Genomic DNA, 21120 nt, shown 5'->3' with positions numbered 1-21120 from the left:
TCCATCTGCGAGAGCCGAGGGGGACCCCGTTGTGTGTTTCTCGCTTTCATTGCTCCTTGTGTGGTTATCTCTGACTGCAGGCGACACTGCGGGCACCTGCGGGGATCCCGGCACGCCCGCACACGCCAGCAGGGAGGCTGGCAACTTCAAAGTGCGAAGCAAGGTGCGATTCACCTGCGCGGTGGGACATACACTGTACGGCTCGGCGGAGAGGATCTGCTTCCCCAACGGGACGTGGTCGGGCAGACAGCCATTCTGCAAACGTAAGGGAGCTCTCACCATATATCTGCAATATTATGTTTGCAACAGTGGGCGAGTGCAAGAGCAGAGGAGTCTTAGAGAAATACTATACACATATTTCCTCCCACTCAGGGATATATCCACCTTTCAACTCGTGGTCTTACATAAAAAACACGTGGGATGATGTAGACTCAATACTGTCCAAAAAGTGCCTGTAGCAACAAATTATAAACTGCAATATCGAAACGGTAGCCAAAAATATGAAGCCTCGGTTAGCATTCTGTGCATGGCCGTAAATGTGCATGCCGCGGGCATCGACCGTGCCACGCCAATTACTGTGTTCTACTGCAAATATCAAAAACACAGTGCATACCAGATGTGTACTTGAATGCAGCCTGGTTCAAGTGTGCACACGACTCCATGACTGGCTTGTCACGGCAGTACTTCCATCAGAATGACATTACGCAAAGAGGGAAATCGAGTGAAGGAGAGCAAGATCATACGGTTAGTGAATAAAAAACGTCATATTGTTGTAGCAGCTTGCCTGTCCAGTGTTTATGTAACATAAACAGTTTTTTCATTTATAAATCGCACTGAAGTATAAGTCGAATTTTTTGCGGGTAATTTATTTTCCAAACTACTTGACCCAAATCGACATTACGTCCTCTTGGAAGGCAAGTTCTAACAATAAAAGAATAGAGAACAGGCTGAATAGGTGTAAGATATGCTAACACAATGGTATTAGCTACACAAAAAATGTAAACATGAAAAGAAAAGGTGTCCAGTGTTTATGTAACATAAACACTTTTTTCATTTATAAGTCGCTCTGGAGTATAAGTAGCAGGAACAGCCAACCTATGAAAAAAAGTGCGACTTATAGTCCAGAAAATTCGGTAATATGTTTAACTCTATTTAATATCCCTGGATTTTAGAACTGTGGTAGTATTTTGGTTCGAACTCCCAGGTAGTTCTGGGTTGTATCTTCGGTAGAGAAATTATATACCGTATTTTCTGGACTATAAGTCGCTCTGGAGTATAAGTCGCACAAGTATAAGTCCCCAAAAATGCATAATTAGGTAGAAAAACATACATAAGTCGAACTGGAGTATACGTCGAATTTTTGGCGGGTAATTTATTTTCCAAACTACTTGACCAAAACAGACATTACGTCTTCGTGGAAGGCAAGTTACAATAAAACAATAAAAGATATGCTAACACAATGGTTATTAGCTACAGGTATCCAGTGTTTATGTAACATAAACAGTTTTTTCATTTATAAGTCGCTCTGGAGTATAAGTGGCAGGACCAGCCAACCTATGAATAAAAAGTGTTTATAGTAAAATACGGTAATATGTTTAACTCTATCTAATATCCCCGGATTTTAGAACTGGGGTAGTATTTTGGTTTGAACTCCCAGGTAGTTCTGGGTTGTATCTTGGATTGGAACGCTCTGTGTGGCGTTTGGATGTTCTTCTCTGTGTGGGTTTTTCCAAGCACTGCCTGGTTCAAGTGTGCACACGACTCCATGACTGGCTTCAAGCGTGCAACCCCCCCCCAAATGTTGAATATTGACAAATGAATCATTGTGAATCTGGAGGCTACCAGTCGAGAACCCCAGGGCTTCATCTTGGATTGGTTACCTCAGGAGATTTTTGAGTGCTTTGCTCTCCATGGGGGGGCAGCTCGGCATTTCTGCCAGTGTCATTTAGAATATGACAGGCCAACACACCAAACCATCTGAACCCCTCCCTGTACGTCTGTTTTCCATTCAACCTCTCTATTTTTCTCCCCGTCTCGCTCGGTTGCTCATTTCCTCCAGTCAGCCTTTTCTCTCGGTTCTGCCCACATTTCTCTCCGACTTAATCTTATTGTCTGGCTATCTCTCCTTCCCTGCCTTTTCCTCCCTCTGCCCTCGCTTGCCGCCTCCCGACTGAACACCCCGTGTGTGTACGCACGGGTTTGCGCGTGTCTAATGATGATTATCGCACCTGGTGGCAAGTGTGCGTGATGCCATCACACATCCATGAGTGTGTGTTTCAACATATGCGCTAATTGACAAATCTCCACAGTCGCCACAACATGTCTGTTTCCTGCATGAATCACTGTTTCACATTTTCCGGGCAATTAGGTGATTGAGAAAGCAAATCAGTTTTCTAATTAGACTTGGTGCCGAGGAGAAGAAAAAAACAGTCATTTTCTTGTTAGGAAAATATGGAGCCTTGAAGCTTTGTGTAATCGAACCGGCGCTTTTCCACTGGTTTGGCTGCGGGTCAACCGAAATCACCTCGTTTTTTAACCTGTCTTGTTTGGCAGCGTAGTCGTGCAGTACGGGGGAACTGTATGGTTGCTTTACAAGTACTGCAAGTACTGAGTACTGTACTCTACCTGATCAAGCAGCTTTGCAAATTTATTGTTAAATCCACCAAACAGAACATCGTTTATAATACGGGTGTCCGAACTTTCCCCACCGAGGGTCAAATGAACCAAATACTGCAAACACATTGAATACACAATACTACGATACTTCCTTTGTGTCTGATGTGTACAAGTACTAAATATGATCTGACAATTCCAACCATCGCCATTTTGTGATGTCACAAAAAAAATACAAAACGTTACGTACGTTCTAGCTGTTATTTTTATCATTTTTTTCACAATTTTCCCATCGTTTTCATAATACTATGATTTAAAATAACATCTTTCTTTAACATTACAACACTAAATGGACATTACGTTTCAATTACAACGTCATTCTGGTAAAATGTTCTTTTTCTGGTTAGATTACAATGGATGGATGAATGGATGGTGTCTTTAAAGATTTTCTATTCTGCTCCCACTAATGTTTTTCTCTACCTGCTTAGTCAGCGGGAGGAGAACAGGTTCTCAATAAAGACTGCAGTTGAGTTCCGTACTGTTACACTAAATAAACACAAATCAAGCAAGTTCGTTGACATTCAACTAACAAAAGCATTTAAATATCAAATGCTAATTTACATTGAAAGTCCCGTATGCACACTAGCAATTAGCATTAGCAATTTTACATGCCAATTTTGAACACCTCCGTACATGACAAATATATAGCATTCCACTTCTCATAGACAAATCAGATTAATTACGTTTTGCTCATAGTCGACGAGTTGTAGAACATTTTTGAAAAAATCGAATTTGTGATTTTTTTTTTTCATCTCAAAAAGACTAAAAAAAATAAATATACATGCATGGTTGGTGAACAACAACACTTTATTTATTCTCTGACACTGAAAGCCAGATGACCAAAACCGAAAAACCTTACATTCGACAAGTGGGCGTTTCACACATTGGCAAAGTGCACAAACAGTAAAATAAACATAATAATAATATAATAAAAAAGAATACAAACAGTAATAAAATAAATAAATAAAAATAATAAAAAACAACACGGCTTGAAAAGCAAGCAACTTGCCAAAACTAAAAAACTTAATGAAAACGGTGTCATCATCAGCCTTTTTAAAATACGGCTACACTTGGTTTTTTTTACTAGCCGTTTTTTATGAGCCAATAAGTCCACCAATGCGGAAGATCCTTCGGATTGTGCAACTGAAGCAGGTGATTTTATTCATTATGGTGAGTATACTGGAGGTCTTCTGCTTAGTTTTGAACACAGCCATCATTTTATTACTGCATTGTAGTTTAAAGTACTGCCGTAGCTGCTCATTGTTTTGTCAACAAAATCAAATTGTTAATGATGTTTGCCTAACGTGAGCATTTCTATCTATTTATTGTGCAAAACAAATTAAAAAAAACCCTTTTGGTTGTTGTTTGCCCCATGTACATCCCTGGTAAGCATTACATTTACACTTTGACCTTGCACGTCATCTTTCATTCCCGAGGGTCCACAACAGCATCATTCCCAAGCACCCTTCCCCGGCTGAGGCCACATGGACGATGCGATGGGAATCTGCTAAGCGCCACCCCTGCGCTCTGCATCCGCATTCCTAAATAAAGCCGTGGCACCATGGATTAAAGGTTCTTTGCTGGTTCACGGCCTCTTAAAAGAAAAAACAAGGCGGTCCTGAATTTGCTAATTTGAGGCAAGCAGACGTAATGGGAGAACAAGCCAATGACTTCTCGTTGCCCTTTTCCAACTCTTCCACATGAGCACTAATCAGGGTAAAAAAACAATCTCCATCAGGTCAAAAGCAAAGCACCAATTATCTCATAAACAAATATGGTTATTAATGTACTACGAAGACGCCCTTTGTTCGCCGTGAGACCGGCACTCATCATCTTCCAGCCACATGGTTATGAAGTCTTGTTACGGAAAATATGAAATCCATAATTTGTTTCCCTTTTGACCCACAACTCCTCCACGTCTCCTCCAGCGATGCAGTGTGGGAACCCAGGGACGCCTTCTCATGGCCGTGTTTCCCGTGTGGACGGGACAACCTTCTCCCACTCTATTGTGTATTCGTGTATGGAGGGATATCTCCTGTCGGGCTCGCCCACACGCCAGTGTCTGGCCAACGGCACGTGGTCTGGCGGCGCTCCAAACTGCACGTGTGAGTACTTTTTTTTTTTTTTTTTTTTTGCACATCTGAAACATGAGCAAACTTTGATTTGACTTTAAAGGCACCTCAGCTGTTTATCATATTCCCTCCTGTATAAAAGCAATGTCGATATGAAGAAAGACAACGGTGCTTTTTATAGAGGAAGAAAATAAATGATTGGTGACTGACAGGTGAGATGTGCTCGGTTTGAATTAATGGAGCGTGCAGCTATTCATAGCTCAATCCCATGTGCACAAGGGCAATTACTCAATATGTTATTGTTTCTCGCCAAAATAGAAGAATGAATTAAAGAAATGAACACAAACAGCCTTCAGCACACCGACTGTCATGGCTGGGAATGTCAGTTCCACACCATAAACTGAATCAGTCACGAGCCTGATGGGCTGCAGGATGAGCTTTGAAAAATGAAGCTGGTTTTCAACTAGCGCATAAATCTCTGAGCAACTCCTCGGAATTGTCAAGCTCTTTTATTGCTTATATCTCTGCAAATGAGCCTTGCGGTAATTAGACAGTATGGCAAATTATACTCAATTGAAGACTATCAAATACATTTTTGCAAAAAAACAATGTTTTCTTCTCTCCGTATTCTTGTGTCTGCTGGCGTACATAAGCTATGGGTGGCATTATTAGAAAATTTAATATATTAGTAATAGTACAGATCTCCGCAGTCTATCATCAAATTAGTCGTATTGAGTCTTCCCCACACATTTCATTTCGATGCCAGGATTGTCTCATGCTGGCTTTATTAAGGGGCCTTTCATAATAATAATAATAATAATAATAATACATTTTATTTATATAACGCTTTTCAAAATACTCAAAGACACATTACAGAAAAATGGAGTTGAATAAAAACAAGTAAAGAGAGTAAAAGATACGTTAAAATACAACATATAACATTCATTGTCAGGGTTCCTTTCCCAATTGATTACGTCCAATAGTATTCTCATGGGGGCGCAGTAAGGAGTGGTTCCTCGAAAACACGAAATTTACCGAGTGCATTGATGAGTTGAAGTGCGCTAGCAAAGATTCTAGCTTAGTCAACTGGAAATAATGCTATAAAGAGCTGTAAAAAAAAAAAAAAAAACACCCGAGCCGCACTTTGGACACCCCTGGATTCCAACCACAATTATGATGATGCATATTGTTATTTTTTTTTCATATTTTTTAAGTAGAGGTTTTCCCACTGAGCTATGTCGCCAACATTTGTGTTGATTTGTAACTTTTTAAATCCATTCTGCACTGACTCTACCCTTTTGTTTTGTTAGTGTTTGGGGTTTAAGGTTAGGATCAGACGTGGAACTCACGCCAGCATACTGATGAGTGTGTTAGATGAGCTGCAAGCAGGGCTTCCTGCTTCCTTAAATGTTGCCGGTTAATGCAAGTGGAATGCATTAAACATCACAGTCCCTGGCAACCGAAGAGAGAGGAATTCCTAGTCAAACTTTATTGAAGGCAAAAGTAATACAGAAACTATTTAATACACATGTTGGTATATTCTATACAGATTCATACAGCAGTACTTCCATCAGAATGACATTACACAAAGAAGGGAATCGAGTGAAGGAGAGCGAGACCGTATGGTTAGTGAATAAAAAAAACGTCATATTGTTGTAGCAGCTTGCCTGCAGCTTTTTGACATTGTGTTGACATTGATTGTGTATTTGGGATTCAGCGCAGTACTTTTCCGTTTTATTCTGTTCTTTATTAACTGACGTGCAATGACTGATCAGACTTAAATCAGGATAACTTTCCCTAGTGTCGTTTTAACTGGTAACAGTGGTTGATAGTGGTTGTGTATATTGTTGTGCATCGGGAGAGAAATGATATACCGTATTATGCCAAAAATGCCAAAAATGCATAATTAGGTACAAAAAACATACATAAGTCACATTGGAGTATAAGTCGCATTTTTTGCGGGTAATTTATTTTCCAAACTACTTGACCAAAACAGACATTACGTCCTCTTGGAAGGCAAGTTCTAACAATAAAGGAATAGAGAACAGGCTGAATAGGTGTAAGATATGCTAACACAATGCTTATTCAGCTACACAAAAAATAAACATGAACAGAAAAGGTGACCTGTGTTTATGTAACATAAACACTTTTAATATTTATAAGTCGCTCTGGAGTATAAGTCCCAGGAACAGCCAACCTATGAAAAAAAGTACAACTTATAGTCCGGAAAATACGGTACTATGTTTAACTCTATCTAATATCCCTGGATTTTAGAACTGTGGTAGTATTTTTGGTTCGAACTCCACGCTCTGTGTGGAGTTCGGATGTTCTTGTCTGTGTGGGTTTTTACAGGCACTGCGGTTTTCTCTTTGCAGTCCCAAATTACCGACTCTAAATATAAGAAATAATTGGATCACAATGTCGAACGACAACAATGCAGATTTTCCAGTTTCTTTCAAGTATGTACTTGCAAAGTCATGTGACTACCAGTGAACTACTACTACGAAAAAGTAAGGCTTTCTATTTGCTGAAAAATTGTGTAGCGTTGAGTATGTCGTGTTGCTCCAAGCTGCTGTTCCGTGTGTGGACACTTGGAGGGCAATCGGGGTCAGCTTGCGGGTTGGAGTGGGCGTTTGGAAGAAAAAAGGGAGTAGAACACGAATTCTAAGGAAGTACTGCTGTATGTTCCCATGGTTAGCGAGGTCTGACGGCAGGACAGTAAGTGTTTTAAGTTGCTTTTGAAAATAAACGGCCTACTGAATACAGCCTTCCTGATTACCGTTACTCAGCCGCCGCTACAATACGTAGTAACGCAGAGTGGCTCAGATTACTTCTTTTGAAATAGTAACGTGTTAGATTACTCGTTACTGAAAAAAAAGGTTATGCAAGAGTAAAGCGTAACTTAGTAACGCGTTACCGACGCCACTGGTGACTCCACTGTGCCACATGGGGATGCTTTTGCATTTTCCAATGTGTCCATTACAAGTTCCTCAAATGCCTGAGCCTGGGACCGACATGTCCCGATGGTCTTTAAGTCACGACCCACTTTTATTAATGTCATTTTTGACATGCTGTTTGTGACCCACCCGGAATAGCCCCCCCCCCACCCACCCAGCACTTGAGAAGTGCTCACAAATACTTTTCTGCACTCACTGCAGTTTGTCTTCTTTACACTGTTCCATGAACACAACACATACATCCATGTCCACGACACATGAATAAAACATGAAAAATGAGTTATACTGTAAATATATACTGTATATTTTTACATCTGCATTTTTTTGCACCGAAATAAAAATAAATGACATTGTGATCCACGCTTTCTGCATATAATATCAGTGCCAAGATAATGTTCCCAAGAAAAAAGCAGAAAAGCGACTTAAGTGGCCATCAATGTCTGCACTAAATTGCATTGCAATCTATCTCCATAGTTGTTGAGTTCTTTGCTGTGGGCCCAAGTGATGGCCCATCACAATAATTGGCACGGGCGTCCTTACAGCCGTGTCACCACTGTGGATAGAAATTTCATTCATTATTCTGTATGTATTTTACATCGGTGCTCGCCGGACTGCACTTTCATCCTGTGGCATCGGATAATGGCACAGAAAATATCAGGCAGATGTATAAAAATCCTTACAAAGCACCAGAGAGCAAACAGCCAAAAGGTTCACGAAACCTTGGATGAAACCAAGCTTAGCTTCATTTTTTTTCCAGCTATTTGGAATAATTTTCTTTCTTAGCATATCTCCTCGTGCTTTTCATGTTCAGGTTGAAACGATATTGAGCATACAGCTGACTTGTTGGAGAAACCACAGGGCAAATATTCAGATGGAGCATCTCCATCTCCATGGAAAAAAAAATGCATCCAGAATTTTGATGAATACATCCAAGTGTTGATATCCTTGGCAGGAAGTGATTATAAACAAACAAGAATTCATTTCATGTTGGCGGCGTTTGCAAGGACAACATCAAACTGGCCTCTTCCATTAGGGCGAAAAAGTCAGGCAAGATTTTTAATAAGCGAGTGCAAATTAAGGCTGAAAGGTGAACGAGGGGCTGTGAAAAAGCAATTAAATAGAAGCTGCTAACATCAGATAGAATGAGGTCAATAACTGACATTGTAACGGGCAAGTCCGTGTTGCGGCCGCGTGCTGCAGCACATCAGCAAGCAAGCTTTTACAAGGCGGGCGGTGAAGTTGTCAAACCTGCGAGCCGGTGCTTGTACATCAAAAGTATGCGCTCGTCGTATCGCTGGCCATCAATCCCGCGATCCTCGCGGTGGAACTGCTCACTTTTTTAGTGTGCGTGTATACCTTTTGCATTATAGTTAGCCATTTTTATGATGCACCGGTGTGCCGTTCAACCCCCCGAACGTTGAAAATAAATGTATATGTGAGACTATTATATTTTATGTATACCTTCTGCAAACAGTGCAAATAAAGGGACAGTGAGATTGGGAGACCAACAATAAACTGGTACGGAAAAGTTGCCCTCTCTTGTGTTTTCAAAACTTTGGATTGTTTTTCCTGAACAAAGTGAAAGAATCTTCATTCATTCATTCTACCACTTTTTCCTCACGAGGGTCGCGGGGGATGCTGGAGCCTATCCAAGCTGTCTTTGGGCAAGAGGCAGGGTACACCCTGGACTGGTGGCCAGCCAATCACAGGGCACATATAGACAAACAACCATTCACACTCACATTCATACCTATGGACAATTTGGAGTGGCTAATTAACCTAGCATGTTTTTGGAATGTGGGAGGAAACTGGAGTACCCAGAGAACATGCAAACTCCACACAGAGATGGCCGAGGGTGGAATTGAACCCTTGTCTCCTAGCTGTGAGGTCTGTGCGCTAACCACTTGACCACCGTGCCGCCCGTGAAATAATCTGCGAGTGCCAAAAAGTACTTCTCTTTAGTAGTAACCTGACTTTCAATAATCGGCGGTGATTAGTTACCTATGTCATTTTCTAAGTAGCATTTCAGAGTTATGATTGATCCCTATGATTGAGATGATAATGTTTATTCTTTATTCATGTTGGCAGTGATCACTTGCGGAGACCCCGGAAGCCCAGCAAATGGGCTTCGATTTGGAGATGACACCACCGTGGGCCACAACGTGACCTTTATGTGTCAGCCGGGCTACGTGATGGTCGGCGAGGACCACAACGTCACCAGAACCTGCACCAACAACGGCACGTGGAGTGGCACGGTTCCAACATGCAAGGGTAAGGCTACTCTCTCAAATTATTGGTGTCGTCGAACACAAAAGGGGGGGTGTAGATCAGGGGTGGGCAAACTACGGCCCGGGGGCCACATCCGGCCCGCCAAGTGTTTGAATACGGCCCGCCCAATCTTTCAAAAGTATTTAATTTAAACTCAACATACAACCTGGCATCATGGCCTGAGCCAACCTTTTGATGGTTGTATCAATTTTGTTGTTTGACATGGTCTGTTGTTTACAAAGTGCTCCTGAAAAAAGAGACACAAGCACATAATAATAATAAAAATCAAAATAATAATTATTATATTATTATAACTATTATGATTATTATATTTATTATATTAATGCTAATTATTATATTAATTATATATAATAATATTGTTATATTTGCATATTTTACATAATAATAATATAATAATTATTATTTTAATTTTATTTGAATTATTATAATATTTTATTATTTTTAAAATATTTAAATATAAATATAAAATAATAAATAATCATAGCAGATTGCATGACAATTTTCAGATACAATAATACCAGGTGGACTGTTACGTGTAAAATATATAGTCTGCCCCCCCCACCCGGAAATTTTGTTATATCAATGCGGCCCGCAAGTCAAAAAGTTTGCCCACCCCTGGTGTAGATTCACTGCACAGCAGAGAAAATAGCGAGTTGAGTGTGAAGCAACCGAGCAGTAAAACGAAACCATTAAGTAACAAGAGTGTTGCAATATGTTTTATCACGAGAAGTGAGCAGTCGTCTCGGAGGCTCTGACACGCTCATCGCCGAGGTGGCGACACCGGGATTGGCAGAGATGACTGCGCACTGGCAGCAATATGTGTTTTCACTCATCTCATGATACCAGAAAAATCTCCCAACGATGTCAGGAAAAGTCCTTACGTTTGGCGCTAGTCACTTTTGCGAAGATAGGGTTTGGAAAGTTGCCATATTTAGCGAGAAAACGGCCAAGTTGGCAACACCGCACAAGATCGCAAGGAGGGGGAAGCCGTTCACAGATGGAGAATACATGAAAGAATCATCCATGAAAAGGCCAAATGGCTCTTTTGACGGTGCAGCCCGCCGACCCCTGGTCTGGACAAATACAATCAGATGGAGTTAAAGGCATCATTTGTCATTTCATGTTGTCAGCATTCAAACATATGAACTCAAGGAATGTGAAGAATGACAAATGGCGATCGATGACTCTTTGTTTTGTTTGACTGAATCAAGATTGGTCTGGTACCAAAGTTGTGGATGACTGCTTTATCGTACGCACGGACCTCAACTGGAGCCTATGAGAAAGAGAGAGTGATTTTGGGCCTCATTTGTCAACAAGTGGAGTTTGAAATATCTTCAGCAGGACCATAGATAGCATGCTAATAGTGCATACTGTAGATATTGTTCTTATGATCTTTTCTGTGGGCTTGTTTTCTCTTTTCTAAGCCTCGTACTACTCCAGCCCTGACCTGAACCCATTTGAGTGAGCCTTAAAACTAACACATTTTTTGCTCATAAATATAATTTGATACGCAGAAACAATATTACTTGGAAATGAAGCAAGTTCTGTTTATACTTCTCGTCACACCTGCTAAATTCCCTTCACCTTGGATGAAAATGTTCATATAATTAAGAAACAAAAGTAAAAGCACAAGGCTTAGTATCCAAAAAGGTTATATCAAATAGAATATAACACGGAGGACTAAAATAATAAAAATGACTTCAGGTCTCATACTGGGTTAAAAGCCAAGGAATAAAAGTAGGTTTTAAGATGGGTCTTAAAAGTTGATATTGAAGGGGCCTGTCCCAGGCGGAGGGGGAGATCGTTCCACGTTTTACGAGCAGCGGTGAAGAAGACCCTGCCCTCTCTGAGCTTACGCTTTAATTTTCTCCAGGAACCTTAACCTCTAGGAATGGTCAAACAGCTGACCGCGGGGACCAGGGTTATGGGGGTGGAGTCGCTCAGAGAGATAAGGATGGGAAAGACCATTTGAAGCGGGGGTCTGATAATAAATAACTGGTCCATGAATGTGCCAAACTCGTAGGCGTCATCAGTTGTAAAATTATAAGAATTTACATTTTTTTACTGTTGGAGCTTGATAAAGTTCTAAGTAGAGATTCAAAATGAAAAAACTAAGGAATTTGAGTGAGACCAAAAAAATTTAATTATAGTGCCATATGACGCCCCTGCACAAACTGAAGCTCCAGTGTTCAATTGAAGAAAAAAGCACCCAGATCATGATGGCTTCCCCTCTACTGTGCCGTGTGGAAAACATCTCAGTTGAAAAAGTATACAAATTTACATTTTTCACTGTTTGGGCTTCATGAAGTTCTAAGTAGAGCTTCAAAATGAAAAAAAAAACAAAGCAATTTTAGTGAGACAAAAAACATTGAATTATAGTGCCGTTTGACGCCCCTGCACAACCTGAAGCTCCATTGTTCAATTGAAGGTTACATCGTCTCTTGTCAGAAAATAAAACTTTCTTCCCAAGTTTGTGGCGTGGAAGGAGTTAAAGCCTTTAAAGACGTTTTTTGTTCTTAAGACCTTTCTCTGGAAGATGGCGTCCGATGGTTATTGGATTGCACGCTGCACTAATAACAGCCTTAATTTGCCTGTGTCTTGACTGACAGCCAATGGGATCCTCCAGTTCTGTGTTGTTTGGGTCTAACTCACCTTTTTCGTTCCATTAGCCTCAGGATGTTTTAGGAAGTTTAAAATGACTGTTTTACCAAATGACTGTCATTTGAAGGCTGTGGTTTTAAACATTTAAACAGCCTGTTTGCTATAAATTGCTTACTTTTTTCCTCACTTCCATTTTTTTTTTTTGGCATTTTGAAGTTCTACTTGGAACTTCATTAAGCTCCAACAGTGCAAAATTTAAATTCTTGCAATATTTCAACTGGTCTTAAAATTTTGATCAGGAGTGTATAATGCACCACGCAGCTGTGGTTGCCTTTTCATGCTGGGACAAAACGTGCATGACAGCTGGTGAATGTGTTTTTATGTGGACATACATTTTTTAAAACTTTGCTCGTGTGGATGGACTTTTTTTTTGCATCCGAGTCAGGGAAATGTGCATTTTGGAAACATTCACTTATCCATTCCATACATACGTACATATATACATACATACGTACGTATATACATACATACATGACGATGGTTATTTTGGCAATAATGTGAATGTTGCTCAACCACCTCTAACACTATAACACCATAATCTATGAGAGATGTAACCTGGAAGAGTTTGCAGCTGTGGAAGGGTAGATTACACATTTTTCCCAGCATGCCTTGCATGTCTTATGCCTCTTATGTGTGTTAAACAGGCTGGGTGTAATATTTTTTAAATCATGTTTATTGTTATCGACCAGACCAGGGTGAGGATAAGCAGCACAGAAAATGGATGGATGTGAGAATTACCGTATTTTCTGGACAATAAGTCGCTCCAGAATATAAGTCACACAAGGCCAAAAATGCATAATTAGGTAGAAAATAAACATACATAAGTCGCACTGGAGTATAAGTCGCAGGAACAGCCAACCTATGAAAAAAAGTGCAACTTATAGTCCGGAAAATACGGTATATGTGACAATTAATGTCACATATAATACTGTGGTCATTTCAGGTCTACAGATGCAGTGGGAATGGTTGAAACTAAAAGATTCACTTAATTCTGCAAAACAAATTTAGCACTTAAGATTGTTGAGGTTTTCTGCAAATTGCGACGCAGGTCAGAGTTCGACACACATGACGAAAAAAAAAAACCAAAATGTATGCACCATCAGGCTAAGACAGGAGTGATATATCTTTTTGTGTCCTAGTCCAGTCGTGTAAATGCATTTTGGACCCGCTGCAGATGGGACAGGGAAGACAGGCTAATTCCAAAATATAAATGTGACAGTACTCCAGCCGAGACATGATGGAGGCATGGATTACCGCCTCAAGATGCGGCCTCGAAAAAAAAAAAAAAAAAAACGTTTCAAGCTTTGCCAGCTGCTGTAGATAAAAAAAAGATGGTTTGTACCACAACGCCAATGTGACGATACAGTTTAAAGTCACTGTCTAGCTGAAAGGCTGGCTTGCTAACTCTGGGCTTTACATGCATTGCCAAGGGAGGACTCACAGAGGACACTGGGTCCAAACACCAGCACTTCGCTCTTCTTTTCATTCCAGTCAAAAAACATGTTGGGGCATTAGAACACGTCCATGCAGCAGGACGGAGTGTGTGCTTAGCCGTGTGCCTTAAAGCAAGGAGGTGGTTGTATGTTTGAATCTGCGTGTTGAATTGGTGTATTCTCCCCGCAAATCCACACTTTTTTTGCACCACGGACCGGCAATGTGTGGCAGAAAAATACAGCATAGATATAATTTATATATACATATAACATACGTACATAGATATAAAAAAAACAAAACAAGATGTACTGCTAGCTCCAATGGATTTCTATGACGACATAATTTTACCCTTGCTGGTATTCACTGCATGTCCGATATTGCCTACCATTGTAGTACTTGTATTACTACAGTTGATATTGTAAATCCCTTCACATGTGTAAATATTAGTAAATACTGAGGTATTATTAGGAAGGAAAAAGAAAAAAAGCAGCTTTTGGTTTTATTTGTTTTTTTCATTGAAGTACCTTAGAGATATTGGGGTGGAAAATATAAACAAAAACAAAAAAAGAGAGATATTGGGGTGGGATTTAATATGTTTTACTTCTTCCCACTCCATTTCGAGCTTTCAATATGGTCTATATTATTTCTTCTTGCTCAAAGACTATTATGGACTTGATTGCTATTTTGTATATATTCTGTTGTATGTTTGCGACAAAATAAATGACAAACAACAACATCCTATCCAATCCTATCCAGTTGGATATGCTCCTGCATATGCTCCTGTGCAATACTATGTGTATATTTTGGATATCTTGTATATAGCTTGTATATATCTTGTTAAATTGTCTTTTTTACTCTACTTTTATATACTTTTTTTTTACTTGACTACTGCACTGAAAGGAGAAGCTCTCCAATTCCGTTGTACATCTTGTATAATGACAATAAAGGCCATTCCATTGTATTATTATATATATAGAGATTAGACAGTGATATTGGTGTGCCAAGGGGTAGAGGCCAAATTTAATTTGGCCAGAATGCGGTCGTTAAAAAATTATTTATTATTTCTGTGTGGGCCGGTAACAAATGCGCCACGGACCGGTACCGGTCCCCTGCCCGGCGGTTGGGGACCCCTGCTTGAGTATGCATCTGAGTGTGAATAATAGTTTGTCCGTATGTGTCCTGCGATTGGCTGCCCCCAATGCAGGGCGTACCCCACGTCAGCTCACCCTTGACCTTGAACACGAGTGGTAGAAAATGAAACAAAGTATGTACTTTTACGATAAACTACGATAAACACTTTAAGAGGGGCAGCCACAACTTGGACACCCTAATATTACTAATAGTAATAGATTACCTGCAGCCATAAATGAATGTAGTAGAATTAAAATTAAAAAAACCCAAGAATTATTTCCAAATGAACTTTTGACACAACCATGGAGAACCAAAGGAAAACAAAGCAGGCAACAGTCAACAAGGCAGAAGAAGCAGACTCGAGTGTGTTGTGGTGCGTCGTCAAGTGGGAAAAGCAAACAAAGACGGTTAGAAAAAAATATTTCTATCTCATCTCCAAACTAAAGACAGAAACTGCAGCAGGCACACAAGCTGCATGCGGCATGCAGTCAACCTTGCTCGCGATTGGAGTGCGCTGTAACAACCTTGGCATGCTGCCATTCTGTCATGTACAATAAAAAGTACACGGTTACATACTAGGCTCTAATGAGATTAGCAGGCAAGGTGACTCGGAACTTCCCGTGTGGTCACGCACTGTCATATTACTCTCTTAAGTGTGCTGATAACAGAAGCGGCGACAACACATCAGATTGTGCGTCTGTCAGACAACCACACACTCCAATGACAGCATATTTATTTGTAAACACACAGTTGCCGTGCACGAAATTACACCCTTCATTGCGCCATTAGAACGACAACTTATATTTCTTGGCAACATATTTGAGCCTGGAAAAACAAAGCGTTCAGATTTTATGGCCCTTAATGAAGGTTATAATTGTTTCAGCGAGTACTGCAGCGGTTCAGCAAGAGTTCCACTTCATTTGGCACAAAACCAAAGCTTAAAGTACCTCTGGCACCTGATGATGGATGACCAACAAGTGTTCTTTATTACATCCAAAATCACCGAGAGGGTTCTCCAAAAGTTAATTGCACATGCCTGTACGCTCTGTGTGGACTTGATTCGTATCTGTTTTCCAATGCACCGCTGATCCGTGAGCAATATATCACACTCTGTATTTTGACTCGTAGACTAGCATACCACTGCAACGCTAAAAGTAAGTACTAGCGTGGAAGATGAACCGCAGTGGACCGCGTTGAAGCGTACCCGCAAACGGAAGAGGCTGTCAGGCAGCCGCGTGGCTTGTTGTTGCTAAGAAACTGTTCCCAAGTGACTGAGACAACAGAGCTAGTTTGCCTCCCGGGGAACGGTGAATCATAGATGAAATGTGAGAGAAAATAGGTTGCTGGAGATTGGCATGCAGTCAGACGTACAGCGAGAAAGAGATGATGCCCTGGCAGATGCGATGCATGAACTTAAATGAGAGGAGATACCCTATCATGGAGCATGTGACTACATATCTTGTTTTTCATTTCGTGGTCTGTCATTTCATCATTCTGACCATTCTGGTAATGGTAATGGTAATGGTAATGGTTTAATTTCATTTGAACATGCATCAGATTTCAATTGAGTGCATCCCATAATCAGTTCCCAGTTCCACATGTCCAAAAGGAGTAGGAAGAAGCAAAGCTTATTAAATCCTACCCCTCCATCTGGTACTTTTACAATCAGTAACTGTTACATTTGTTGACTTCCTGCTCTCCATAATACAGTTTAAGGTTTTTTTTTGTTTTTTTTTTAAATCCATCCAATGCCATAATGGGTACCATAGTAAGTGTTACATTTGTTCACTTCCTTCTTTCCTAATATAATTTTTATTTTTTTTATAAATTTTTAATATTTTTATTTAATATAATTTTTAGTATTTTTTTTTTAAATATTTTTTAAATAATAAAAAAATAAATAAATTTTGAAAAAAATTCATTCATTTTCTACCACTTTTTCCTCACGAGGGTCGCGGGGGGTGCTGTCTTCGGGCGAGAGGCGGGGTACACCCTGGACTGGTCGCCAGCCAATCACAGGGCGGGGACCGAACCCTGGTCTCCTAGCTGTGAGGTCTGCGCACTAACCACCAGACCGCCGTGCCGCCTAGGAAGAAGCAAAGCTTATTAAATCCTACCCCTCCATCTGGTACTTTTACAATCAGTAATTGTTACATTTGTTCACTTCCTGCTTTCCTAATATAATTTTTAGTATGTTTTTTATTTTTTAATATTTTTTAAATAATTAAAAAATAAATAAATTTTGAAAAAAATATATATATAATATTTTTTTTATTTTATTTTATTACCAAAGGACAAGGTGATATGAGCATCCAATGCCATAATGGGTACCATAGTAAGTGTCAATATAGTGATATATATAGCACATCATGACTGGTTCAAGACTCTTCATCCTTGTATTTAGCAAACATCAACTGCTTGTATTGTTTCTTGAATTGGCTCATCGTTGTGCATTGTTTGATTTCCTTACTCAATCCATTCCATTCCATTCTGGATCAGGACACGAGAATATGAGGAAGAATGAAAAATGATGTCTTGTTTTCGTCGTTTTACTCCACCTTGCTAAGCTCAAGCAGATTGTTCTCTTTCACTGTGAATATCCTCACCGTGTGGGTTGTTGTTCTTAGACAAAATGGATGGAAATGACGGAGATGTTTTAGGAAGCCCCCATCCATAATTTGAAAGAATAAAAGTGGTACTCATTTAAAATATTTCAATAATTCATGGTTCCTGTACTTCGGCGTGAAGAGGTTGCCAGGTGCATCACAACTATTACTAAAGGAAGTTGAACTAAAAACACAAACAATTTGTGTGTGTGTGTGCTAGTGCAACTCCAAACCTCCGGGCCCTCAGCCCCCCCACCATCGTCAGCTTGATGGGGGGTGGGGAGGGATGGAATAGTGCAGAAGGCAACCTAAGGCTACTTTAGGGAGAAACTTAAGTTGCGGCTGAACTGCGTGGTGCAAAACCCCCCGTGACACACTTGAAAACTTTTTTTCTAAAGTCCAACCACTGCATGTGCAAAGTTCTCAGCTTGGTGAAATCTTCTTCATGCGGCAAACCTGTGCCAGGCTTAAGTACCAGTCCTTCCAGGGGTCTCTGACTTTGGCCTCTTCCACCACTTGTATTGTGTTTTTTGCCAAGTTGCCATAAGTAGGTGTGTTTTTGCTCATTTCCCATCAAACTGTCCAGTTAATGGTAATGGTAATGGTAATGGTAATGGTTTAATTTCATTTGAACATGCATCAGATTACAATTGAGTGCATCCCATAATCAGTTCCCAGTTCCACATGTCCAAAAGGAGTAGGAAGAAGCAAAGCTTATTAAATCCTACCCGTCCATCTGGTACTTTTACAATCAGTAACTGTTACATTTGTTCACTTCCTGCTTTCCATAATACAGTTTAAGGTTTTTTTTGTTTTTTTTTTTAAATAATGTACCAAAGTACGAGGTGATATGAGCATCCAATGACATAATGAGTACCATAGTAAGTGTTACATTTGTTCACTTCCTTCTTTCCTAATATAATTTTTATTTTTTTTATAAATTTTTAATATTTTTTAAATATTTTTTTTTTAATTAAAAATTTTGAAATATTTTTTTTTTTAATTTTATTACCAAAGTAGGCGGTGATATGAGCATCCAATGCCATAATGTGTACCATAGTGCGTGTCAATTTAGTGATATATATAGCACATCATGACTGGTTCAAGACTCTTCATCCTTGTATTTAGCAAACATCAACTGCTTGTATTGTTTCTTGAATTGGCTCATCGTTGTGCATTGTTTGATTTCCTTACTCAATCCATTCCATAGTTTAATTCCACATACTGAAATGCTATGGCTTTTTAACGTAGTCCTAGCATAGAAGTGTTTCAAATGTACTTCTTCCCTGAGATCATATTTCTCCTCTCTTGTAGAGAAGTATTGGATGACATTTTTAGCTAATTGGTTGTTTTTAGCCTTATGCATTATTTTAGCTGTTTGAAGATGAACTATATCAGCAAGTTGAAGTATTTGTGATTTTAGAAATAAGGAGTTAATATGGAACCTTCTTCTACTCTCTCCTTTCTCGCGATATGTCCAAAAACATCAGTTCTCCCTTTTTCATGTGGTTTAAGGGGGGTCTCTTTGTTGGGTCTGACAAAGGACTTTGAATTTACGGACTGCAAAGGAGAGAGACTGCATTCCTCCGACGAACAATAAAGTTCTACTTTGCTAAGCTTTTTAAAAACATTTTAATGAAATCGGTTTAATCCACAAAACAGAGTGCCACCTCATTTAAAATCATCTAATCCACCGAGGAAGGTGGTTTTGTCAGTTAAGTTTATTTTTAGGGTTGTTTAAGAATATCGTATCACTGCACATCCATTGTCGTGTACCGTAAACGCAACTTTTTAGACGACCGGCGCTTTTACCAAAGTTATTTCTCATGCATTTTTCATCAGATTATTAATTTCGGCATGTAAACGCAGCCTAAGAGTTTAGCCTTCTTCATCGCACAGATGCTCACACACCACCGTGCACGCACGCACGCACCCACACGGGAGCATTTAATTGCCCAGCTGTCTCCCCCGTGCACACGCAGACACTAAAGCGAGCACACCTTGGCGTCGGCTTGGACCGCGCCTGCTGCCAGAGCGCTGTCAGCTCCTGCTGACCTGTATGCATTAGTCAGCCAGCCAGAGGATCCCTTTGCCTCACTTCACTGCTCTCACTTTTGCAGCAGCACTTACTTCTCTCGTGGGGCAAATGAATAAAAGACAGACTAGAGAGGGGAGTCTGATTACTAAATGGGTGCTTTATATTAATTTAGGCATTTCTCCAATTCATGGATCATTAGGAAGGAGCGGAGATACATTTTTTTTTTAATCCCTGCCAACGGCCACCTCCACTTCCTCAGCCTCTCTAAAGGCTTTTATGGACAAACACGGCATCTTTCTTATTGGATGAGAAGATTTCTTCAATTTTCAGTCACTGCTTCCATTTGTCGTCTTTTATTTTGATTGATTCCCATTTCAGTTAGTGGGTGCAGAATTTCAGGCTGTACTTGATGTTTGAAAGCAACACAACTCCAAGCATCTGTTATCCTTTCCATTTGTTTGGATGCTGTTCTGCTTGGTTGTGGGCCATTTTTCCACGGAGGGCGGGAGAACGTGGATAAAAGAAAAGGGCCGTCGAGACAGAATGGAAAACTAAAAGAGATAAAGAGCTTCACTTGTGCATAATTTTGCACTTAATGCGGGCTTGTCAGTCGTCATGCTGTTTTGTGTGGCGTGCACACACACACATGCACACATACACACACACACACACATGCACACACCCTGCAAATGACACATTGTAAGCCCCACACGGCAAGGATTCACTCTGGATCCCTTGTTTGGTGCGTTCAACTAAGAAGCACTAATGCTGCTTAGGACTATTTAGGAAAATGGGACACGCTTCGCCTTCCCGTGCGTCCTGCCTGGCTCAGCACCTTCATTATTTTTACCATCCAAATATGTTTTTATTTCTGATTAATTTCAGATAGGATGTCGGGTTGCTTTGCTTAAAGGTCGACTCACTGATCCAGAGCTCATTACTTGTTTAAATCAACAGCTAAACAACGAGCATCATGCCCTCATCCGTCCCGAAGAAGTGCCACGACTCGGTGTCATGGGTGCACATCGCTATGGCAACAAGGTTCCAACACTGGCCTGGCAATCGTAAAATCATTTCTAATCATAAACAGCAACTTGTAAAATATCATAACTCTTAGAAAACTCCTCTAAATGTAATTACGTATCGTTATTTTGAAAGGAAACCATAATAAAGTCAGTGATCTAATGCATATGCGGACATCGAACACTGTTGCCCCCCGTTTACTTGGTGTTGCTCCCGTGCAAGGAATTATTGGTTCT

General features: G+C 40.2%; 1 protein-coding gene across 7 annotated transcripts in view; it reads left to right on the top strand.

Moving 5' to 3' along the window:
* LOC131105461 (CUB and sushi domain-containing protein 3-like) overlaps positions 1-21120 on the top strand; it is a 255318-nt gene that overhangs the window by 199822 nt on the left and 34376 nt on the right. For 5 of the 7 annotated variants that reach the window (XM_058053597.1, XM_058053598.1, XM_058053599.1 and 2 more), the window contains 3 exons: positions 81-263; positions 4602-4778; positions 9791-9973. In XM_058053597.1, coding sequence (XP_057909580.1) covers positions 81-263; positions 4602-4778; positions 9791-9973 — 543 coding nt within the window. Of the gene's footprint in view, positions 1-80; positions 264-4601; positions 4779-9790; positions 9974-21120 lie in introns of those variants that run through there. The other 2 variants (XM_058053600.1, XM_058053602.1) reach the window with 2 other exon arrangements.

Source organism: Doryrhamphus excisus, chromosome 17 (assembly GCF_030265055.1).
Source record: "Doryrhamphus excisus isolate RoL2022-K1 chromosome 17, RoL_Dexc_1.0, whole genome shotgun sequence".
In the NCBI taxonomy this organism is placed as follows: Eukaryota; Metazoa; Chordata; class Actinopteri; order Syngnathiformes; family Syngnathidae; genus Doryrhamphus; species Doryrhamphus excisus.
This window is presented reverse-complemented; position numbering and strand designations above follow the sequence as displayed.